The sequence below is a fragment of the Lissotriton vulgaris genome, chromosome 10 (genome assembly GCF_964263255.1).
Source record: "Lissotriton vulgaris chromosome 10, aLisVul1.2, whole genome shotgun sequence".
NCBI classification, from domain to species: domain Eukaryota; kingdom Metazoa; phylum Chordata; class Amphibia; order Caudata; family Salamandridae; genus Lissotriton; species Lissotriton vulgaris.
In genome coordinates, this window is record NC_141698.1 from 1,040,651,581 (window position 1) to 1,040,676,268 (window position 24,688).

The 24,688-nt window shown below is 45.7% G+C and overlaps 1 protein-coding gene across 2 annotated transcripts in view; it reads left to right on the top strand.

Annotated features, from left to right (window-relative positions):
* ABHD5 (abhydrolase domain containing 5, lysophosphatidic acid acyltransferase) overlaps window positions 1-24,688 on the top strand; it is a 189,882-nt gene that overhangs the window by 36,833 nt on the left and 128,361 nt on the right. The window contains exon 2 of one of the 2 annotated variants that reach the window (XM_086942091.1): window positions 15,999-16,117. Coding sequence is in view for 1 of the 2 variants with exons in the window: in XM_086942090.1 (XP_086798216.1) it covers window positions 16,546-16,697 (152 nt within the window). In the remaining variant the exon portion in view is untranslated. Of the gene's footprint in view, window positions 1-15,998; window positions 16,118-16,198; window positions 16,698-24,688 lie in introns of those variants that run through there. The other variant, XM_086942090.1, reaches the window with a different exon arrangement.

Genomic DNA, 24,688 nt, shown 5'->3' on the forward strand with positions numbered 1-24,688 from the left:
AGGTGCATATAATGGTAACTTCCGCGCCAATTGTCCTATCTTCTGCCAGGCTGAGATAGTGGCATCCACCGAGTTTATTTCTGTTCTCGGGGTTCTGCGCGCCTTATGAGTGATCTCGCTATGTAACGGAACTGGCGCCGCGTCTCCCTCCTCCACAGCAACATGAGGAGTGTACGCATGCGACCTGTACCAATAGAACACATATTGGGCCTGTGCCCTTAAGTAGTACGCATAAAAGTCCGGTGCCCCGAACCCTCCTCTTTCGTACCCCTTGGTGAGGACCGACCACTTGACACGGGCATGCTTGCCTCTCCAAATCAGTCTGAGCAACTGTCTGCGGGGATTTTTGAAGAAACCAGTGTTAGTACCACTGGGATATTAATAAACAGGTATAGGAACCGCGGTAGTACTACCATCTTGAGAAGCGCAATGCGATCCGCAAGGGATAGCGGCAATGAAACCCATACATCCACCTGACTCTCCAACTTCGTATAAGCCCTCCCAAAATTCTTCCCTGTGCCGCTGGCGAATGACACAAGCTAAGGGTTCTAGCACTATTGCGAACAGCAGCGGTGATAGAGGACACCCCTGACGTGTGCCCCTCTCTATGGAAAACGGTTCAGTGGTCGTCCCCCCCCAACCCGTACTCTAGCTGCTGGATCTGTATAAAGTACCGCTATCCACTGTAAAAACAGAGGCGGGAACCCCATGCGACGCAGAACATAATGCATATAAGACCATTCCACTGAGTCAAACGCTTTGGCAGCATCTAGCAATACTGCCGCCGCTCACATAGTTGGTTCAAGAATATGGAACATGGAGAACACAGTACGTAAATTGTGCGAGGTGGATCTCTCAGGTATAAAACCTGACTGATCGGGCAGAACTAAACATTGCATCAAGGGTCGCAATCTGATCGCCAAAATCTTGGCCAGTATCTTGGCGTCAATGTTGATCAAGGACAACGGACGATAAGAGGCGCATCTGTCCGGTGGTTTGTCCTTTTTATGCAATGTGATTATCAGTGCCTGTCTGAGGGACGGTGGTAATCTCCCTGAATCATGCGCTTCCGCATACATCTCCAATAGATGTGGCGCAAGGAGATCAACATATTTCTTATAGAACTCCTCGGTGAGGCCATCAGGACCCGGCGCTTTACCATTTGACAACTCTGAAATTGCCGTTTTAATATCCTGCTCATCTATAGGTACACACAGATACTCCCGATGTGCATCGGAAAGCCAAGCACACGCCACATGCTCAAGATACGACTCAAACTCGGCCTCCGAGGCAGTTCCTCGTGACTTATATAATCCCGGAACTGTTCCGCGATGGTATCTTGTCGATTATGTTCCCTGCCATGCTCATCTACAATTCTATCAATGTGCGTCTGTTCAAGTCGCTCTTTGATTTTAAACGCCAATATGCGTCCCGATCTTCCTCCCTCCCCGTAGCGCCGGGCGGTGTGCCTACGAGACAAATATTTGATCTCTGTTTCAGATAACTCATCATAGTCCTTAAGTAATTGCTGTATGTGTGCTAACTTTACCCCCTCAGGTGCCTCAGTGTACTCGCTTTACAGCTGCCGTAGTTTGTCTTCAGTGTTTTGCAGTTGTGTCCTCAGATCCTTTAGTATGCCTGCCGAGGTGCTAATACATACCCCTTGGATCGTGACCTTAAAGGCCTCCCATAGTGTCGAGGCCTCATCTACAGTGCCCTTGTTAAGAAGAAAATATTGTTCTAAAGCTTCCCGTATGGTTGTGTCATATATCGGGTCTAGCAGAGCCTCGGACCTCAGTCGCCACGTAAAGCGGCGTCGTATGGAGGCAGGTATCACTATATCCATTTGCACCGGGCTATGGTCAGACAGTGTTTTGGCTAAATTCCTTATGTCCTCCACCCAATCCATAATCTCCTCTCCGACCAGCCAGTAGTCTAAACGCGACCAGCTCCCATGCGATGGCGTTGCATGTGTTCCCTCTCTCATCTGCGCGTTCCGTACTTGCCATACATCACACAAACCGAACTCTTCCATGGAACCGCCAATACACCTAGCAACCTTTGGGGTACAGTGCGAAATGGGGCTGGATTTATCCAGCTCGGTTTTTAGATACGTGATGAGATCTCCCCCCCCCCACCCCCACCCCTCCCCCCCCATATGATAGGAGCCTCCGGCCATCCTCTCAGCATACCATACATTCGGGAGAAACAGTTCGGGTCATCCACGATCGGGCCATATATGTTAACTATAGTAATCAATTTGCCACTCATCTTACCATGCACCATTGCACACCTGCCCTCATCATCCACAAATGTATGTATCGGTTGAAATGACACCCCTCTCTTGACAAGAATCATAACCCCCCTCGCGTAGGAGGAGTACGACTATGTCAACCTAAAACTGGCCCACCTATTCGCTATACCACGTTCTGTATACTTAGTCAAATGTGTCTCCTGCAATAGAGCTATATGTACCATGTACCGATTCGAATACGCCATCACCTGCCGTACTTTTGTAGGTGAGTTGAGGCCTCGAACATTCCATGTCAACATTCTGCACCTGTCACCCATCAGGCAGTGTGAACAACTGTGTCATGCCAATCGTGATCTGTTTCCCTAGGACCTAGAAAATGTGTAGCAGCACATTTTATCAGCCTGCGCACAATCGTTATGCTAAACGAAGCAGTATGTACCATTTCAGATGTGTGACAAAAACAAATCAAAAGTAATACATAACTCCCCTGACCCGCACCCCCTCCCCCACCCACTCCAACCTCCCAATTAGGTCGAGAACACACCCTACCCCCCTCACTCAAAACATCTCCTTCAACTCCCCAATGCAACATCCGGGGAACACCCACTAGGGGAAGAGGAACGGCAACGGGTACACGCACGAGAACGGCTGCCGGATTGTACCTATATATACCCCCTGCGCACCTCAATGTTCTGATCGAAACTATTCGGTAGTACCCCGGAACTAGACCCATGCAGAATTGGCGTGTTCCCGCCACTCGCCCCCACGTTCCCCAGCACCTAATCATCCAACCCGGGCACTCATGATCCATCAAGTATAGTGATACCATCAAGTGTGCGAGAGCCCAAGGAGCTCAAAGAACTCAACTCGTATCAGTTCAGTCTCTCCTCACAGTCGTTAGTCAGCATCTTCCAGTTCAGACGTTTCAGTCATATCGTCTTGTGCCTTCTGACGAGGCTTGCCTTTGCAAATATGTTTCGTAAATTTCAAAGCAGATTTTGCATCAGTGAAAAAGTGTGCCTGTTCCTCATGTGTGATTTTCAATTTGGCCGGACACAGCATGGCATAAAGTACCGAAGTGGCCCTCAGCAGTTTCTTTACTGGCACAAACTCCCTCCTCGCCGCTTGGACCGTCGGAGTGTGATCCGGAAAGAAGGACAGTGTATCATCTTCATAAACAACTGGGTCCTTGGCTCTGTCCTCCCTCAGCACTGCATCTCTGTCGGCATAGTTCAGAAGACGTGCAATAATCGGGCGGCGGTGCGCCGGGCTTGGGTCTGGGTCCTTGCGAGCGATGTGCACGTTCCACAATCATCACCGCGGAGAGTGCAGGGCCGAATAACTCGTGTAGCAGGCCATCTATGAACGTCTCCATTTTTGATATTGGTGTGGATTCCGATAGGCGAATAATTTGTAGGTTATTGCGCCTGGATCGCGCTTCTAAATCCTCATTCTTCGCACTGATCACTTCCAGTATCTTTTCCATCTGTAAGATCTTGGTATGAGCTTCAGCCTGTGCATTATGCGCATCAGACATTCGATTTTCCAAAACATCCAGTCTATTCTCGTGCTACTCCACTTTCCTCTTAACCATATCCAGCCCAGTTGCATCTATTTAGCTGTCTATCGTTCTCATGCCGGCTCTCAGTTCCAGAAGAATGGCCCCATCCGCAAGCCCAGATGGTTCGCGCAACTCTGACTGGTCTCCCATCCCTTCAGTGGCACGAGTGCTGCGTTTGTTCTCAAACTGTAATTTAGCCTGTTTGGGGTCCGATTTGCCCATATTGAGGATTATAGTCTCTGGATGCCCCACACTGGCTAATTCCTCAGCCTCGCCTGTGTTGTGCCATGACACTCTAAGTGTATGCGGCAGTATGTCCCCACGTGTGTGAACAAAAACCCTAGGCAGTCAACAAAATGGCAAACAAGTAATATAAAATGACAGCAAAAACTTCATACATAGAGAAGTAAATTAAAATTGATCATAACTTTAATAGAAACAGATAAAAATCATACATGTAAATGGCATAACCATCACCGTACAATGTAAACATAGGAATTAAAAAACATATATTTCATACATTGTTAAACAGAGTTCACCTATACAAATTAATATCACTAGTTTTTATAAGGGATCACACTGGCGAGTGAAACTCGACACACGTTTCGGCGTAAAAGCGCCTTCTTCAGGAGCCACAAAATGGTAGTGATATCTGAAATACACATATAAAAAGAGGAGGACAAACTGTTATGCTTCATTTTACATTATTTATACAATCTTCATTTTACATTATTTATTCAATATGTCCCCACTTCAGCTCCTCTTCGCATACGCAGCAGAAACTAGATTGGCGAGTCTCTTATGTGATAGTGAGTCTCAGCTGCTCGTGTTCAGCAGGGATAGTCAATGTTAGGCCTCCATGAGCTATCCACGTTTACCCATAATGCTGCACCAGCCTGCGACCCAGCTCCAGTAGCAGCCAGACCTCTGTTTTGAGGTGCCACTATGGGTTATCAGGCTCTGCCGCAGATGGCAAATCTCCGGCGGCTCTGCCCTGTCCCTGAGCGGCACCACAACTACCCCTCCCGCAGCCTAAGAGCTCCCCGCAAGGCCCCGAACCTGCCAGCCCACTGAGTTAGCCAGCAATAGTTCAACAGCTCTCCCGGCGGCGCCCTCAGCCACAGAGGAGAAGCAGTCTGCACACTCCCAGGGCGCACAGCAAGCAGCGCTGCGACCCTGCACCCACAGCGAACCGGCAGCCCAAGCCCACGCCGGCACCACCACGTGTGCCGCCGCGGCGCCCAGAGAAGGCCGCGCCGCCCAGGCCCAGTTCGCGACAGCGCCGCACTCACCGCACTACCTTGCACTCGCTCTGTCTACCAGTGTTCCTTTGCCGATGCCATACGTCCTCCCTCCTGTGTTCGGTGCAACGGTCACAGGTCCCCGCTCCGGGCTTGTCTCGGCCCGCGCCTCCTTTGCACGCAGTACTGGCCACGGCTCTCAGGGGAAGCACCTCGCCACAGCACCTCCGCTATTCTCGCCGACTCGGTCTGCCACAGCAACGCCCACCGTCTTTTTCACCGCATTCAGCCCCACTTCCGGAGCTCGGGCGGTCGCGATGTACCTCAGACTCGCCAGCTAATGGGTCAGCGCTACTAGTCCGCCTCTGCCGATCAGGACCCCAGACGCTCTTCAGAGCGGCGCCATTTTCTCGCTCTGTCCGCTCGAAGAGCCGCAGCTCTAAACAGTGGTTCCTCAGTGGGCAAGCTGGCAACAACCACACAAATAGGTTCCTCAAGCCGCGATCAACATCCCAGGGGGGTCTGTAGTGCACAGAGGGGGCTGTAAAGGATGGGATTAATCGAATGAAATGTCCGGTGCGTGGACTCCCTTACTAGGCAGCCATTCCGCTCTGCGCCAAAGCCACGCCCCCATGTACATGATTTACTTGCAGTCAACCCTGATCATCTAAGTTGGACAGAGCCTCAAATCTATTTGAGACCACAATAAGAGGGGTAAGCTCCCCTTGGGGTCTCAACGGGGGCCTATAAAAATACCCCAATGGGAGAGCCGCAATGGAAGTAACAGGGGAACAATGATGGTCATGGGCTTTAAGGATGATCATTTGCCAACTACAGGACTTCGAAAGTTAACAATAACGCAATTCTCCCCTATTTTTTTTTTTTTTGCGATTGACCAACCCATGCAACTCTACGGACCATCAGGATATTATTGGCCAGAGAAAACCTAAAACCTTTGTGTCTGGCCAACCAGTCCACAGTTTTATTTTTTAGCTGAGTCCAAGATTCGGGTTTATCCTATCTCAACGGGGGAACACCAGCCAGAACTACAACGAGGGAACTAGCCGCTGATGGAAGGTCTATAATGTCTTGCGCAGGTTTAAGCAATGTGTTGTTTATTGTGTTTTGTCCACCACCAGGACACACTGGGGGAACAGTCAGTGCCCCGGACGGATCCCTTGGCATTAGCGAATTATGAGCACCCGCGCACAGCAGGATAATCTGCCGGTCTGGCCCCTGAGGTGGGATACTAGGTAATAGGGGATGCCCCCAGGATTTAAACGTATATCCTGGACTGGGGTAATTGGAAGACGCGTTAATCCATTAACACTATCTACAGCAGGATGGGTCAATGCCTTGTTTTGAATTCCTCTTAATCCTTTATTCCCCAAACCTGTTGTAGGCACACAACCCTTCCCTGCAACATTCAATATATCTGTGTTTCCCCTTACCTCAAAACCTTTTGCCAGGGGGCAACTTTTTCAAATCTTGGTTCAAAACGGTGCGAGGATAGTTAAAATTAATGTTTCCATACGTTCCCAATAAACCTGGTTGTCCCCTATATCCCCCTGCTCAGTCACATTAGGGTTAACAGTTGGGGGCACACCAGGCTCAAATATTGGGGGCGATTTTCCTTTTTGGTGCTTACTTTTTCCTTTGTCTTTATTTTTATCCCTCGTGGCTAAGCCACCCCTGGTTCACTTCGCCAAAGGTTCCCCTGAACTGCCCACCACCCCGATGCTGTCCCTTGCAAGTCTCTCGGGCCTAGTAGCTCGATCATCTCGAGCTGCCCCAGTATTAATAAGGGGGTGGGATTGGGCGTGGTGTAAGGCTTGAGCCAAAGTGGAATCTAGGTTCTGCAAATTACTAGGGTCCACTGTGGGGCCATGTATAGCCCCATGTGAGGACAATCTCGGGGAGCTAATGCCCTCCATAACACAGAATTCGGGCACATTTCCCCGTTCTAGGGCCGAGCTCTGGATCGTATCCGCCATACCACATTGTGGGTTTTCAGTAAGGTCTATGTTTGAGTAGCTTGGGGATTGGGTAGCTACCATGGGTTATTTCACCGTTCTTATTGCCCCCAAAGATGATCTTTTTTGTTCAACATAAGCTCCTAAAGATAATCTTTTTTCAGTGAGCTGTATCTCGTGCTGAAGCACTGATTCAGCCCTGGATAAAAAGGCATCCAATGTTCCTACCACCACCCCCCCTGCCCTCTGACCCACAAGATTTTGTTTTGTGGCCATAACCCCCACTTAATCTTACACTTGTTATAAGTTTCAATTCACAGCCCCCCAGAGCGTAAAATGCTTATGTTTATAAAAACCAATATAATGGACCCGGGTTATAAATGTGCACAACTAGTCAAAAAGTCACTGACCAAGTCCACCAGCGAGTCCTCCACGACAAACAGGAAAGATGAAAGGGACGTGGCCCAGCCCAGTGTCCTCCTCGCTGCAACGGGCGCGGACGGGTCCGCCCATGGCCCGTGCTTTGCCCGGGTACGCCCACGCGCGTCCCGCGACGCGGGAGCCCGACCGTCCTTTTAAGCACCTCCTGGCGCTGTCTGCTGCCGTCAGTGGCGTGCACGCCGCAGGCGACGCTGGGAAGTGTAGTTTGCCTCCCCTCCGGCTTCCGTCCTCGCAAAAATGTCCCCGATAACTCTTGGCGGCGGCGGCTCCTGCAACAATGGTGCCCCCGCAGGTATGATCGGGTAAGAGTGACTCTTGGCGGTGGCGGCAAATTCACAACAAGCTCCCAGGCAGATGTCCATGGCCCACTGGAAGGACCCCGGATGCAGTAAAACGTAGGTTGCACAAAGGAAAAGTAGGCATAACGGAAGGTTAACCAAAAATCAATGTCCAGATCTCCCGTTGGTATCAAACCAAAGAGCTGTTGCATTCGATCACGGTACAACTGCAGCTGTTCCAGGCTCGTTAGAATCACAGATCGAGCAGCCATTGCGGAACAGTAGTAGCAGAATAACTACCCCACAAACCAGGAGGAGCAGTAGAGGGAACCCTTCAAATATGCTGGAAAAAATAGGATGAATAAAGGCAGGGATTACTTCAAAAATAGTTTGAAAAGAGGTCACAAGTTTAAAAGGATGGCCTAGGCCTGCCGTATCAGAAGCATTAAATATTTGGGGCCCGATGTAGGTAATTCTAATTTACCACTTCTAAAATACCGAATCATCCCGATTCGGTATTTAAGAAGTGGTAAATTAGAGGGGGGAAATGTAGGTAATTCAGAATCGGTAAATACCGAATTGTTAAGATTCGGTATTTACCGCTTCTGTAAATACCGAATCTGTAATGCCCATTGATTCCTATGGGCATTGAAGCCCATGGGAATCAATGGTCATTACCGAATCGGTATTTACCGATTCGGTAAATACCGATTTTTGCAAGGGTGCAGTGGGTGTCACTTTGACACCCTCTAGCACCCCGATTTCAGACACGTGTGACATGTGGCACACAAACATGCCCTAAGGGCCTGTCTGTCTGTCACATGGCACAGGTGTGCATGCACACCTGGATTCGGTATTTTACCACCCAATTGGATTGGGTGGTAAAATACCGATTCAGTAAGGCCTGTGGGACTCAGAAGAATCCCACCTACATCTCCAATTTACAGAATCGGTAAAAATACCGATTCGGTATTTTACCGATTCGGTAAATTTACCGAATCGGTAAAATAGGGCACCTACATCAGGAATGACCATTTACCGGTCGTAACGGCCGAAATCGGGCGTTACTGGTCGGTAAATGGCCACCTACATCTGGCCCTCGGTGTATTAATTCCCCAAAATGAAGGGGGAGATTCGTGTTCAACAAAGATTGTATTTCCCTGGATGTTCTCTCTGCCTGCAATTCGAAGGTCTCACGAGCTGACGTGAGAGACACTTCCTGTTGAAACAATATTGCTTTGAGTCTGCTTAGCTTCTTGAAATATTTTTTCAAAGTTGGAATGGAAGGCCACAGCGAACTATCTACACTCCCATGTGGGGAGGGAAATTGGAAGTTGTTGCAATAAGTAAGATGGTTGATCTACACCACAGGTGCTGTCATGCTCTTCTCCCTGGAAAGGTTCCTCTCCAAGTGTGTGTTACCCATCCCTTTACCCTCATATGACCAAAGTATGGGTCCCCAAACAAAAAACTGCATCTGCATGTTTTGTCTAGGGCCTGACCAGAACAGAATAACAAGGGGCATTGTTTTTCAACCTTGCTCACAATGTTCAGACTAAATCCCAGTAATGAGCAAAGTACACAAACAACTGCAGGTTCTGTGTGAAAGTTTCAGTGTGGCACAAGCAAAATAAAGTTGTGTAGTATTGTGCGCAAAACCGCGGACAGGCAGCAACAAGCTCATAACAACCTAAGGAAGACGACAATGTCCATTGGGCCATGTGACAGGCATAATAAGTGACACGACTCTCCATGTTCACTGTCGACTGCGCTTCATGAAGTGGCAGCAATGGCATTAAAAGGAGTTCTCTTCAAATACTAGCAAACTATCCTAATCATCAGCCCTTCAGGTCTCAGAGAACCTCTTGTGGGCATGCATTGGTGCATGAAGTAGAGCACATTGCGGTGTTTAGTTATCTTTTGATCTTTGCGTCTGTGTTGCTATCCACCACTGAGGGCATTCCCCGCTGCGTTCAGCTCCTGGCATCATCTAGCTCTACAATTGGTGGAAGCTGGCTGCCACAAAAGAAGTGGCTCCTTCAGCTTCAGCAGCAGTGTAGCTCCTACTTTTTAGCAGTGCAGGGCTTAATAACTTATGACCCTCTCCATCTTTGTCGCGCCGCTGAGACCCATTCGTGCTGTACCTGCGGTACTCTAAAAAAAACAAAAAAAACCTGGGTTTTCCTTTTGGCATTAGCTTTGCCATTTGATGGGCCTGGCATCTGTTTGCTTTCAAAGTTCCATCTGTGCTGTACTTCACTTCCGGCATCGTTCTGAACCAAGGCATGGTTGTAGGTGCTAGTTGACCTCTATCTGTGCTGGGTTCATCGTGAAGCCAGGCATCTTCCACTACAGTGATCAGTAACCTTTGCTGCACTAGGATCATCTCTGCCTCTATAGCAGCTGCGCAGGCTGGGAGCACAGGCGCATACATTTCCTGTGGCTGCTGTAGACCACTCATTTACTGGCTCTTGGTCCAGAAGTGCTTTTCCATGTGAATTCACCATTTGCACATTATTCAAAATTGAATCACGCAGTTTCTTTAGTGATGATACACTAATTTATGGTGCAGACGAACACGGATGAGATTGTTTCTGCATGTTTGCCTTTTTCCAGCAAGCAAGCATTAAACTAAAGTAGCCCCGAGGTATTGACTTTGCCAGAGCTTGCATAGCTTGGTGCAAGTTTGACAGGGTGATAGAAAAAAAGGGAGTGAGACCGGTGTTAGCAGAAAGTTAACCTTTAAAGATGGACACAAAATACGTGGGAAAACAATCTAGTAATAGAGCAGTGAGGGGCGGTCAGCGTTGTTGATATTTTCGAACTTTTAAATTCACACCAAACAGTCCAGTCCGCTTGCAGGCTTTTGTTAACTCAACGAGAATGAGCAGGAAGGTCAGGTGCGCTCTTTCCCCTTTTCTCCGACAGGCAGTTTACACTCTGAAAACGCCAGGAGACAGATATTCATTTTTTGATTAACACTGAATGTGTAAAATGCAATAATTGCAGATGACGCGTTCTTTTCCTGTGGCTGAAAATGTGAACCTGGACATCGCTTCCGACCCGTGTAGCCCAGTATTTTCCCCTAGTGCCCCTAAATTGTATTATGCCCAAACGAAAAACATACAGGCGCATTTCGTGGTTAGCGGGTCTCTTGATGCCTATTCCAGTTACAGCCGACTGGCAGAGCAGCCGCTGTGTCTGGATCTCCGTCTAGCCCTGGTAGCCGGCACCCACCCCGAGGACACGGTGTTCGCACTCTGTGGAGTGGACTCCCTGTCCCCACCCTGGTATTTCAATCCTGTGCGTCACGCGGAAGGCAGAACCGTGGAAGCTGAATGGGGCTTCCTGAGCACTGACTGCACAGTGGCAGCGCGTGACGCGCACGCGGGTATTTGCTGTAGTGCGCACTGCTTGAGGGCGAAGCTTTAAGCGAGGGAATTAATAATTAATTCTGAGGGAACCTCATATTATTATACTTATAGGATTTTTTTTTTTTTTTTTTTTTTTTAGATTTGAGCTATTTCCTTTTTACAAGCGATAAGCTTTCGCCTGAATTGTGCTGTTTTTAGAACCATATCGTGTAGGTCAGCGGTTCTTAATCTTTTGACTTGTGTGGACCCTCACTGATTAATCCTTGAATCTGGGGTCCCTCACTGAGCCATCATTGGAAGCCGGGGACCCCTGACTAAGCAACTTCTGTGATTTGAACCTCAAATCGATACACATAAAAAAAGTACACAAAACAAATGCTTAAATATTAAAACACTGTTTATTTTATAGTTAAATATAGAAAAGTTTTAACATTCTCAGTTTTGCCTCTATGTGTGTATATTTTATTCATTTTAATGTATTCATTTTAATTATATTTCGTTTTTTAAAACAGTCGTGGACCCCTAGACAGGGCCTTGTGGACCCCAGGGGTCCTCGGACCGCAGATTGAGAGCCAAGGACTAAGGAGAAGCCCATGCAAACTGAATATGCGTTTAAATGACAGCCATGGATTTTTTTTACCTGTTACACAATCTTTGAAATTTTGTACAATGGGTTTCAAATTATTCAAAAAACTGCTGTGATTAATATTTAGACAATCATTTACAGAGCTTGTTTTTTTAATAACACATTTAGGGCCAGATATAGGAAGGCTATTACCGGTCGGTAACGGCCGAAATCGGACGTTACCGACCGGTAATAGGCTTTTCTGATGTAGGTGGCAAATTTACTGATTCGGTAAATACCGAATGGGTAAAATTTGGTATTTTCGAATTGGTAAATTACAATTACCTACATCTAGCCCTTAAAGTCTTAACCCCTTTCACGCGGGGCTATTTACCCCGCTATGCGGGGGAAGAGGGGCCGCGCGCGGCGGTGCTCGTGACGAACCCATCTCGTCATGCTGCACAGTGGAGCTGAGCTCGTCACGACTTCGCCCACCCCCATGGATCGCCCGCACAGGCAGGGAATTAGCCCCGCGTGGGCTGTCCGCAGCAGTTATGACGCACAGCTCCACTGTGCCTCATTACGAGCTGAGCTTGTCGTAAGCGTCGAAGGGGTTAAGACCCCTTTTAGAGTCTGGTGGAGTGAGGGATATCCCATCCACAGTATTACTAGTGCCATTGCCTATAATGCGCTTGCAATGCGGAGGACCGGATATCTGCCATGTTTATGACGTTTGAATCCTGGCAAGGCAGATTCAGTCTTTCATTCATTTCATGGTTGGTAAATTGAAATACCATAAAATTGTGTAATCTGTTATAAAAGAACTTGGAGGCATCAGAAGTGCAGTTCTTATCATTCTCATAAAACAACTGCTTTAGTTGACAAAGGCATTACAAATCTCTGCCTTTAAGCAGTTTTGTGATACAGCCCCTCTCCTGTTTGCTTCTATTTATGCAACGTCAGTAGTGAATTACCCCTCCCACGGATCCCTGTCTTAATCATCCAAGATTGAGATTTCTGCTTTACTTTTGAATTCTTCCACTCTTACCACTGAGCTGGCTAGTGTTATCTGTGATTCTTTGATGAAAGTTCGACATTTGAAGTGACAAAAACTAAACTTTTAAATAAAAACGTGAAACTCAAAGTTTAGAATTTGGTGCATTCTATGTGTTTGGCATATAGTTTGAAGTCAGATTTTTTTTTTTTTAATATTTTTTACCTGGTGCAGACATTTTTTTGTATGTTCTTACTTTTACTGTAAGGTATTCTAAACTAAAATCGCTACCTAAACCATAATGCTAACCCATCAGGTTGCAGCCTGCCAGACAGCCCATCTTCAGGACATTCAGAAAGGTGACCTAGGAATGCATTCTGCCCATTGATTGTCATTAGGTTTGTGGTTTGTAACTCACTTTTTCTTGCTTTTCATTTGGTGGCTTTATTTGTTTAAGGCTGTCCAGCTTGAGTTCGTACCTTCCCTTGCCCAAATCGTATTCACAATATCCCTCTTTAAATGAACTGTGTAATTATTTCAGAATATATCAGAATTAGAAATACAAATGAAGCACATTTTTTTGTTATTTCTTAAGTGTGTTGGAACCATATACTTTAATATGATTAAAACAAATCATTACACTAGGTGATGCAATTTCCGCGCTTTTTTAGTCTATGGACTGTTTGTTTTATTAGTAAAACTGTCTGTCTGTTCAAATGTAATGGGTATTACAATTGAAAATGTGTTGTCTGTAATGGCATGAATACTCCACTCTACGCCCCTCCACTCGAGTATGCACCACTCCGCACCTCTCAACTTCGCTTTACTCTGCACCACTCCACTTTACACCACTCCATGCCACTGTACTCTTCACCACTCCACTCTATGCCACTGCACTCTACACCTCTCTACTCCAACCTGTACTAGTCTACTCAATGCCAATGCACTCTTTGCAACTCTATACACCACTGCACTCTTCGCCACTACCCTCTAGACCACTCCAGTTTAGGCCACACCAATCTAATCTGCACTACTCCACTCTACGCCACTCTGCAATCCTGCATTCTATGCCACTGCACTTTATGCCAATACACTCTCCGCTAATGCACTTTGCTCTGTACCTCTTTCCCCAGCACTCTACGCCAATCCACTGTATGCCACTCTAATCTACTCTGCACCACTGCACTCCTTCCCAATTTACTCTTCGCCATTACACTCTGCCACACTATACAACTGCACTCTACCCTGCAACACTCCTTTCTACGACACTTCACTCTACTCTGAAATAATCTACTCAATGCCACTACACTCTATGCCAATTTGCAACACTCCAATCTATGCCCCTGCACTCTACGCCACTTTACTCTTAACTAATACACTCTACGCCAGTGCACTCTACAGAATTGCTCTCTGTCGCTGTACACAAGGCCTCTGCACTCTACTCTGCATCATAGTACACTACGCCACTGCTCTCTTCACCAGTCTTCTCCACTCTACACCACTGCACTCTGACACTCAACACTGCACTCTGCCATTGAACTCTAAGCCACTGTACTCTACGCTACTCCACTGTACGCCACTGCACTCTATACTACTCCACTTTGCTGCACTATACTCTAACCTACACCACTCTATGCTACTCCTCGACTCTGCGCCACTCTATGCCACTTGACTCTACTCTGCCCTCTATGCCACTTCACTCTACTCTGCAGCACTGCCCTCTGCATTACTCAACAATACACCACTCCACTCTGCACCACTCTATGCCACGGCACTCTACACCACTGTACTTCACTCTGCACCACTTCACACTGCGCCACTGTACACTCTTCAATGCACCACTCTATGCTACTGCATTTTATGATGCTGCATTGTACGCTTCTGAATTCAATGTCACCGCACTCAGTACCACTGCACTCAATGGCACTGCATTCTACGCTACTGCACTCTACGCCACTATACTCTGCAACACTATGCCAATGCACTCTACACCTGTCCAATCTACTCTATGACTCTCCAGTGTATGCTACTCTACGCGACTCAACTCTATGCAACTCCAATACACAACACTCTCTGCCACTCTATTCTAAAACACTCTACTCTATTCTTTGCCATTCCATTCTACGACTCCACGACACTCTCCTCTACGCCACTAACTATAAGCCAAGTTGGTGTACAACATGGTTAAAACACATTTTCAAAGCCAATAGCTCTTTCGTAGGCGAGATATATTTGCTTTGCTAATGCCTGTTATCATATGGTCTAACCTACAGCCCCTGGTTTTAATACTGGTTTTAATACTAACCTTATCTTTCACCCAAATCCACTTCCATCATCAACTTTCTCTACCATAAGTGCTTTAATAATCCGAACCCTAACTCTTCTCTCTAACCCAATCTTTGCTCTAACCCTAATTACTCCATCACCTTTCCCTGACCATAACAGTATCCTTAATCTTATCTCTACCCTGGCCCCTTCTCTAACCCTATTCTTAACTGTAATGTACAACCTTACTTTCAGTCTTACCCTGTCCTTTACCCTAAAACTGACCCTAACCCCTGTCTTGCACTTGCCTTGTTAAATATTTTTTACATTTTCACTTTTTTCAGACTGCACTCATTTCTTTCTTTTAACTATTCATTTTGTACCTTTTGGTTTTCTCACTTTTTATTTCCAATTTTTGACATGATACATGAATCACAAAAGTGTACACTACGTTATTCAGCTATTTCCTAACACTAGATACACCTTACTGATACATTTATGAAAGATTTGTGATCTGTGGCATTGTTTTTCTTTGCAAGCACAGTTAACAAATGTGGAGGCCTTGCTGAAGGATTTGTGAAATAAGTCTGAGGTGTCAAAGTAGAACACGTCAGTAGACTGTGCCTGTTCTAGTTTTATACTTCCGTAATGCGCAATATATCTTTTTAATTTGATATTTGGTGCAATCGACTCCTTTTCTAGTTCAAGAAGATCGAATTTGATATTTCGGTTAGTATCGAATTTCCACTTCTTGAACTAGAAAAAAAGCAAATAGTACACACTGCAGAATAAAAAAGAAATAAGCTGCTCACAATAGAAAACAAATGTATTGTCTGTTTCAGTAACAGAAATTGGAGTGTGCTATTGGCAACGATTGAATTTAGCTACACAGGTAGGGGGGCGGGGGGTCACTACCAACCAGGTACCTGCACCTGTGAATAACATAACACAGCCATAGTGTGTCAATTGCTTTATGCCTAATGGTGGTGACAACTAGTGAAATTCTACAACTGTAGGTCAGACGTTATTAATAATCCTGTTCATATTTCTAGACCCTTCTACATATTGGGACCTGAGTGGTGAGGAGGACAAAGGCCTTCGGAGCGCGGTTTCTGAGACGTAAGGCCCCAAAGAGTTTCTAATGGGCAGGAGCCTTCTGAAGTTACGGCAGGTGAGTCGCTTTCTGCTGGTTTGGGGTGTGTAGGCTGTACTGTGTGGCAGGTATGTCCAGTATTTGGTAAGCGTGGTACCAGGTGGCCTGCAGATTTGCACACCGTCAGTGGTCAAACAGATGTTGTGTACTTAACTTTTTGTGACTGAGGCATGAACATTGCGTGAAGTCCACTTTAATGTACCTCAGCTGTTATGGTGTAATTATTAACTTATTAATTCAGGCAACTTTAAAAAAAAGCTACATTTGCCTTTTATGGTTGATGGGTGGACTTTGTCACTGCAGCACGCCAGCGTGGTCAAGGTGTACTTATTGCACTCGCCTTCCGTCAACGCCCTGTGACTGCTACTTTTCTATCGCTTACCTGCTGCCCAGTACGCAGGTTGTTTGGAGAAAGAGGATTTTAGTTTGGGTTCTAAATATTTACTATGAGGTGTTTAGACAGCTTCTACTCGTTGAAAATGCGCTTAGCATTTACCTGTAACTTACGACTCGAGGAGCAGATCTGCAGCATCAGCCCGGCCTTCGTGGATGATATGTGGGCTAACATGAGGCGACTAAACGCATTGCTGAAAATAAGGTATTTGCAAAGTTTTACTTTACTTAAATTAGAATACAACAAAGCTGCTAACTAATTGGCATAAAATAAGGTATTTGCAAGATTTCCCTTTACTTTAATTAGAATATAGTGAGGCGACCAAGGTGATTGCTGAAAACAAGGCATTTGCTTGATTTCACTTTGTTAATTCGAACCTTGATAACCCCTTCAAAAGATTTACTTTATAAAAAGTCAAATGGTGTAATGGAAGCGACATAGAATTAAGAATTTACCACGGATGCTTTTTTTGGAAAAATGTGTTGATGTTTTGTGTGTTAAAGACACAATGAAAAAGTTAGCTTACAAATCTGGACTGTATTACCTTGTATGTATGATGCACAATAGAATGCTCTACGGCGTATTTGTATTTTCTTCAGAAGATATTTTGTAAGAGAAATGTTAAAAACCGCTTTATAAACAGCTTTGTCATTAACTTACACTGCGACTAATGTGAATTTGGGTTAAGTGGTTAGAAGGATTTGTTTTGAAAATGATGTAGGATAATTCTGTTTGAAGAGATGCGGCATCAGGAGTACATGAGCATTTCCAAAACGTGTGACATTTATCTATGTGAAGTCCAAGCCCTTTACTCAGGAGTAAGGGTGCTTAAAAGATCCTTCACATAGGACCCCCTACTTACTCATATACATTTTGTAATTTTGTCTTACTCGCTTCTGGCGGGTGATAAATAATGCACTAGCTCTTTTTGTTTACCCTTCCTGTGCTTTCACTCCCCTCCCCTCCCTTTTTCCAAATACATGGTATGCCCTGCAGTTCAATGCATATTTTACTGTGAGTTACAACATGTTTATTTTCTAAATTCATAATTTAGAAAAAGGGGTCCCTCTTGGTCCCGATTTCTTGTCCTTATGCTCCCTCGCCTTTTCACTATCGTAGCATGTTTTTTGCTTTGTCTTTTTAGGCTGATAGTAGGCTATTCTTGTCAACCCTGGCAGTGGTTCTGCGCCCTAGGTACTTCAGCTTTTGAGCACGCACTGTGTTCTAGTTTCTGAGGAAAGGTGGTACCCGCTGTATGCTACTGTGAAGAACACTGCTTTATCATTACAGATGTGTTCTGCCATCAGACAAAACAAAATGTAGTATATGATTTGATAAAGAAACATTACTCTCCTATGTATTTTAATATAGCTGAACATTTATAAATTATAAAAGATGTAGAAAATAACATTTGGTGAATTGATAGGAAATATTTCTTTAATGCTTTTAGTTGTGGTCTTGTTTTGTGGAACTTAATTGGCATTAAAATACCTAAGCTGCCGTTGTTAACATTTTAACAAAGACAGTTTTTGTGCTGATATCACAGATGAGTCCTTCATGTAACTGTTGCAAAGATGCAACATGCGGCATGCATGTTAGCTTGTTTAAGAAATTAGTCTGGAAGATTGGCTTTAATTGTTTAACATTTGCATGGGTTCACATTTGCGTGAAGAAACACCTTCGCAGCCTTGCCCTGGTAACAAAAATATAACTGTCTCGTTTGACTCTCACATGTACTTAACTGCACTGTAAGCTTTATCCTCATGTACTACGTCTCTGTTCCCTCACTTTAAGTAGATGATTAAGACGCATCATTTGAATATAAAATTATCTAAATAGGATCGCACGATTTGGTCAAATGAGGAGGTCTAGATGATTATTAAGTATTAACTCAGTTGAAACCGGTCTATTTACTCACTCAGTAGTTGTTCTCACCATAAAGAAATGTGTCATACGGCGATGCACTGCTTTTCCTATTCCAATTCCCTTTCCCCTCTTTCTTGCGGATTTAACTCTTCCTTTCCTGTTTCACAAGCTGCCAATTAGTGGATATCTACGTTTCTGTGTGAATAGAGCAGTTGTCCTTTTACTGATGATTAAAACTGCAATTGTTTTTAACAATCACATGGGTTGTACACAATCCGAAACAGCAGGTCAATTCTTATGAATATTTGGGAATAAGCGGTACAAAAGGGGGTGGTGATGGACGGAGCATCTGAACCAATCAAACACTCACACCCAGTCAACAGATCTGGGTTTAATCCATCACCGTTCTTTAGCCCATCCTGCCACCCCAGTTCAGACATGGCTATATGCAAATCAGTCTGACCCTGTGCCTCATGGGAACAGTCCAGCCCGAACTGCCAAGCCATGCCTTCCCTGGACCGGAAACAAGCTTCCGAGGACCGGTTCCTGGCATTCCAGCCGTCTTCAGCCAGGCTTGCTTGAATCCAGTGGCAAAGTGAGTAAGGGACTCACGTCTGAGCATACCCTGCCAACGTATGGCGAACAAAGCGGTACATATGAGGGTGGTGATGGACAGAGCATCTGAACCAATCAAACACTCACACCCAGTCAACAGATCTGGGTTTATTGCATCACCGTTCTTTAGCCCACTCTGCCACCCCAGTTGAGACATGGCCATATGCAAATCAGTCTGACCCTGTGCCTCATGGGAACAGTCCAGCCCGAACTGCCAAGCCATGCCTTCCCTGGACCGGATTGAAGCTTCCTAGGACCGGTCTCTGGCATTCCAGCCGTCTTCAGCCAGGCTTGCTTGAATCCAGTGGCAAAGTGAGCAAGGGACTCACGTCTGAGCATACCCTGCCAACTTACACAGGGTCTGACTGATTTGCATATGGCCCTGTCTGAACTGGGGTGGCAGAGTGGGCTAAAGAACGGTGTTGGATTAAATCCAGATCTGTTGACTGGGTGTGAGTGTTTGATTGGTTCAGATGCTCCGTCCATCACCACCCCCTTTTGTACCTATTTGGGAATAAGGCTTGATGTAAAATTGGCCTGGGCCAAACACAAAAACAAGAGCAAAACCACCCCATCTCATTAATCAAATGCTGTGCTGCGTTTCAGCTGCATATTTGACCGAAGATAGACAAAGCCAGCCTTACAGGCCTACAAAGCCAAAGCACTGGCATCCAGTTTATATTGGGCTGAGCTTTGAGGATGCAGTCCTGCCCCGGGTCTTCAGAAAATTGAAAAATAATAATTTTGTAGTTGGTTGCAGCTTGCATGAAGAACATCAAAGCTGTTGCAGCGTTTAAAACTATCTTGTTATAGAATCGAATATGGACTAAACTGAATCGTGTAACTTAACTCAAGCCTATTCTTGAACAAAACATTAACTCACAAAATCTGCTTTAGCTAAATCAAATGTGAAGGTCTTTAACCAGCATGGAATGCCACAAGTTTTGGTCTAACCCAGAGACCGTGGCTCCCTCAAGCGAGAAAGTAATCAAGGAAAAGTATTGGTCATGGCAGTCCAAAAAACAGATGCTTACATTGATCCAGGAAAATAAACCTACTCCTTGATTCGAGAGATACCTGGATCAACATTTTTCTGTAGCTAATAGAGGCTTATTTATAAAATGTAGGTCAGGATGCCTCCTGTTAAAGACCTTTACAAGGAACTGGCCGAATACAAATTGCAACACTACCTGCAATTGAATGCAAGGTGGTGATGAAACACTTCTTCAAATAGTACTATGCACTTTCTCTTTTTCAGCAAGGAAGCTATATCTTCGCCTACTTAAAAAAAAAAGATAATACAAGACACTGTAATGCTGCTATTAATTTATGCCTTCTAACTGACAGCGAACGTATTTTCTTTTTTTTTTTTTTGAAAACCTTTATTTATCTCAGACATAGTACACAGCGTCTGCCTACAACCATTGCTGGCCGGCCGCTATGACAATATACAACCTTCCGAAGTACCTTGCTTGCAACAGTTGGCAAAAAAATTAGCAGCACTACAATAAACTGGCAAGGGAACACCGGAGGAGGATACAGAGGGTTTCGTTTTGTAATTTTGGCGAATCGTCCTAGAGTCAGACAGGGTAGCAGAGTGGGCGAACTACGTAGCAGGATAACCACAAGTGAACATCGTTATAATAATACGGAAGCGGATCATTACGAACAGGATAGCTAAGCATAAAGATACATGTCGCCCCAGTTAGCGCCCGCCCAATCGATGTAACATGTCAGAGATTGCAACCTAGCATAATACGATAGGATAGGATATGGGAGGGATCACTACATGCTAGCAATAAAAGGATCCGACTACGTATGGAGAGAGGCATTCATTACATGGGGAACTGCGTAATAGGATATGCGCCCTCAATTGGTAGCAGAAGAGGGAAGGAAAAGCAGGATTGCAATCATACAGTGACTATGAATTAAAATCAGTATACTGGTCTTACAGTCAAAAAACATGTGGTAAAGACATAGGCCCAAAGCGCAAGGAACTTCTCGGAAAAATAAAAATAAAAAAAAAAAACCCCACCTCCCGTCTGACCCAAGATATGAAGAAGAGAAAAAGAAGGGAATAAGAGAGAGAACAAGAAGAAAGGCCATAGAAACAAAAGAGAGAAATCAAGCCCCAACCCCCATACCCTGCACGTCGAAGAGGCTACGGCCCTCCCCCCCCCAAGAACGTGCCTGTCGCCCCGAGAACCCACAGAAGGGAAAAGATTTAGGGAGGAAGAACAGAGAAACCTGATCTATACCTCCCGGTAAGAGCGGAGGAGGACATATCAAAGAAATATAAAGCAATCAATACGCGCAACCACGATCGGCCATCCCCGAGCCCCAAGACCAATACAAAACCAGCACTCGAATTCCCGGCTCATGTATTACAATTCCAGCAATAAGAGTTCCAGCAGGCCAAGGAAAAAGAAGCAGCCTCAACCCAGCCCTTTACGGTCCACAGTGTAAACAGAGTCCAGCTGCACGATAGCCGTCCCGGACGGAGCAGGCAGACCAAACGGCCACGGCAAGATGGAGCGATGACCGCCATGGAGGCGTTCGAGTGTAGCTGACATCTGAAGCAGACGGCCCGTGGGAGAAGTATCCAATTTCAAAATCGAAGACTGGACATATCCACGTCCAAGTATCCTACTGTTATCCAAAAGTGGGAAAAGCGGATCAAGATAAGAGGAAATAAGGAAAATATCGCCACGGGGTAAACACGTCTATTAACGGTGAAAGGAGTTCACCGCTCCCGTATCGTCTCTTCAGAACTGGCCATCTATATATTTATGAAAAACGCCCGCTGAAGAAAAATTAGGGGTCCTATCATTGCATACAGACCTCAAGAATCGACTATCCACAGCACTAGGCAACAAAGTCCAGTAAGGAAATCAGAAACTGAGACCGCATACAACATACCGGTCAAGGCCAAACATCCAGGAACCCATAAGGTCTCCACGCCATCTTCCACATAAGAAAACCTCATTGTGGAAGGAAAGGATACATGAGATTTACTCCAACTACTCCAAACCGTCCTGAGGAAGGTGTGCCATTATCGAAAGGCAGAGACACCGAAACGCGTCGACGCTTTTTCATGTACTAGAATTCAAGCCCAGGAAAATCTCTGACTTTAGGCCAATGAGTGGAGTAGAGATGTGATAAAGTATATAATAAGGGCTTTCTGAATCGTAGAAATCAGCAACAGTAGTATATGTGCTTTTGTGTTGGGGTGGAGTCCTAGGTCTATATGTTATATGTTATATGTTTGATTTGAAATTTTAAATGATATAGGGTATGTTGCATCAGTGCTTTATTTAGATAAATATAAGCCCACATTCTGTCAATATTGAATGGTTTTATTGTTCTTTTATTATACTGTTTCTACAATGAGTTTCTCAATTTATTATGTAATGAATTGTGTTTTATAATAAATGTAAATTTATTTTTATAAAAAAGTCTGTGAACGTTGTTTATTAGTTTTTGACCAGTGAACATGAATGAGGAGTAGAATGTCCAGAGTGAGTGATCGAATTCTCTATTCCAGGGATTCTCTTTGACTTGCAGTCTCCCGTACCCTGTTCCCTGGAACGTGTGGGGTCGTCTCTCTCTTTTTTAAGTGTCCAACACAGAGCCCAGCACAAAAGAAGTGTAGCAGAAGGAATACCATGTAGCATTAGGCCGCCAAAGAAAGTCAATCCGAGCAATAGCGTCTGTTCCAGGGGAAGATAACAAGTTCCATCAGTGGACCACAGTGAGGTTGCCGGACGCGGCTTTCGTAGGAGAGTCCCTCGCCGCCGCGTGAGATCTTGAATAGCCGACGTCTTCCGAGCTAGCGCATGCATTGACTCGGCGGGGGTCAAATCCTGCGCCAGCGGCGCAATCGTGGGCAGCCGGATAGGCAATCCGCGGTAACAGGGCATAGGTTGTGGCGCAGCGCCCAGCACTCGCGGACAAGTTTGGTCGGACCGTTGCAGACTGGGGGAAATGGCGGCCAGCCGGTCCTCCAGGTCTCTGGCAGCAGCACAGTGGGCGGCACGCAGATCACTCAGGGCTACAAGGACGTCAACAATCCGCAGGGGCGTCTCAGGAAATAAAGGTGCGGCGATTCCCTGTACGTCGGGTAAATCCTCCGTAGTCGGTGTTAGAGAATAAATGCCACCATCCCAGGGAGCGAGTCGATCTTGGAGTTGCCGCTGCACACATCGCTTACAGGCGTGCGCCATGTCCAGAAGCCGGACGCCACCGTCTCTTGCAATCAGCCGAGCACTCTGCCGGCGCTCGCAGCAACATAACCAGACAGGGGGCACAAGGGCAGTCCAGTCTATTACTGCACCTCCCACGATAGCAGGCGATGTAAACAATAAGCGGGCTCCAGCAGCACCGTGAGGCAATCTCTCGCCAGTAGCGAATGGCGGCTTTCTAAAATGGCGTTCACCACGGAGGAAGATAGAATGTATCAAGGAAGGCCGGGATGACGATACATTGTGGCGTTCTCAGCCTTGAAAGCAGCCTGAGGGACAACGCAGCAAGTTGGGCTGCCGCGGCAGGGAATCGTAGGCAGCAGTCGTTCCTCAGCGGCCGGCGCCGCCCAGCTCGAGATGGCCGCCGCTGCCGTTTTCGGGGCCGGCCACAAGCGCAGGACAAAGACCTAGGCTCTGCCGCGAGGCATCAGGGAAGGGCGAGGGCGCCCCGTCACCGTCACTGCACGGATCCCGAAGATAGGCACACCCTGGGAACCGGATTCGTCTCCCGACTCCGAAATCACCGATGAGAGACAGGATATCTGGGAGGATAAGGCAGGAGACGGGAGGACAGCGAGACGGTCCGCGGAGCCGAGGAATCAGGCGGCCATCTTGGTTGCTAGCTAGGCTCCTCCCCCAGCGAACGTATTTTCAATCCAGTTGCCTCTTATATGTACGCAGCCAGGAGACCAACGCAGCTGTTGCATATGAGCAAATTAACTTTTGTTCACAATTATAGGCAGCTATTTAAATATTTTTCTCCTATCAATCTAAAATTCATAATCTCATTCAACTGTGATCCATTATCTCCGGCTAAATGAAATTGGTTCAAATTGTGTAATCATGACTGTTTACGATGATAATGTGTTTTGTAAAATATTGGGAATTATTAGTGCAAATACACCAGAAGGACACAGACGAGGGAAAGAGAGCAATTTTATTAGTAGATGGCTTCAATTATGATTTTTTTAAATATCTTGTTTGGAATTGGTATTACTTGGTGATATAAAATTGAACAATAAACACACTGCACTTTATGAGAGAATAGCAAGGTGATTCCAAATGCCATGGATGAGTGTAGCATATTTATGTCCAATTAAACCTGTAAAGTGATGTTTTAATGGTTTGTATTGTTATATCGTTTATATTTTATGGCTTATACTTGCAAGCCAAAATAATAACTTAACTCATTTATATATAAAGACATAATGGTAGCAACAAGCACAAGTATTTCTAAGTATCAGTGAGAGCCAAAAAAACAAATTATGTTTCATATTTTGTTGTTTCACATAGGTCCAGTGAGATGTGGTACGTGTGTCAACTTAAGTAGCCTGCCACCTTAACCCAGTGCACCATTCACTAACCCCATCCTTAAACTTCCCTCGGAGACCAGGCTATCCTGCAAAGAAACTTTCTTAGACTTTGTGTCGCTCACGTTTTTTTTACACAATTGTTTCAGAAGACATGCATGCA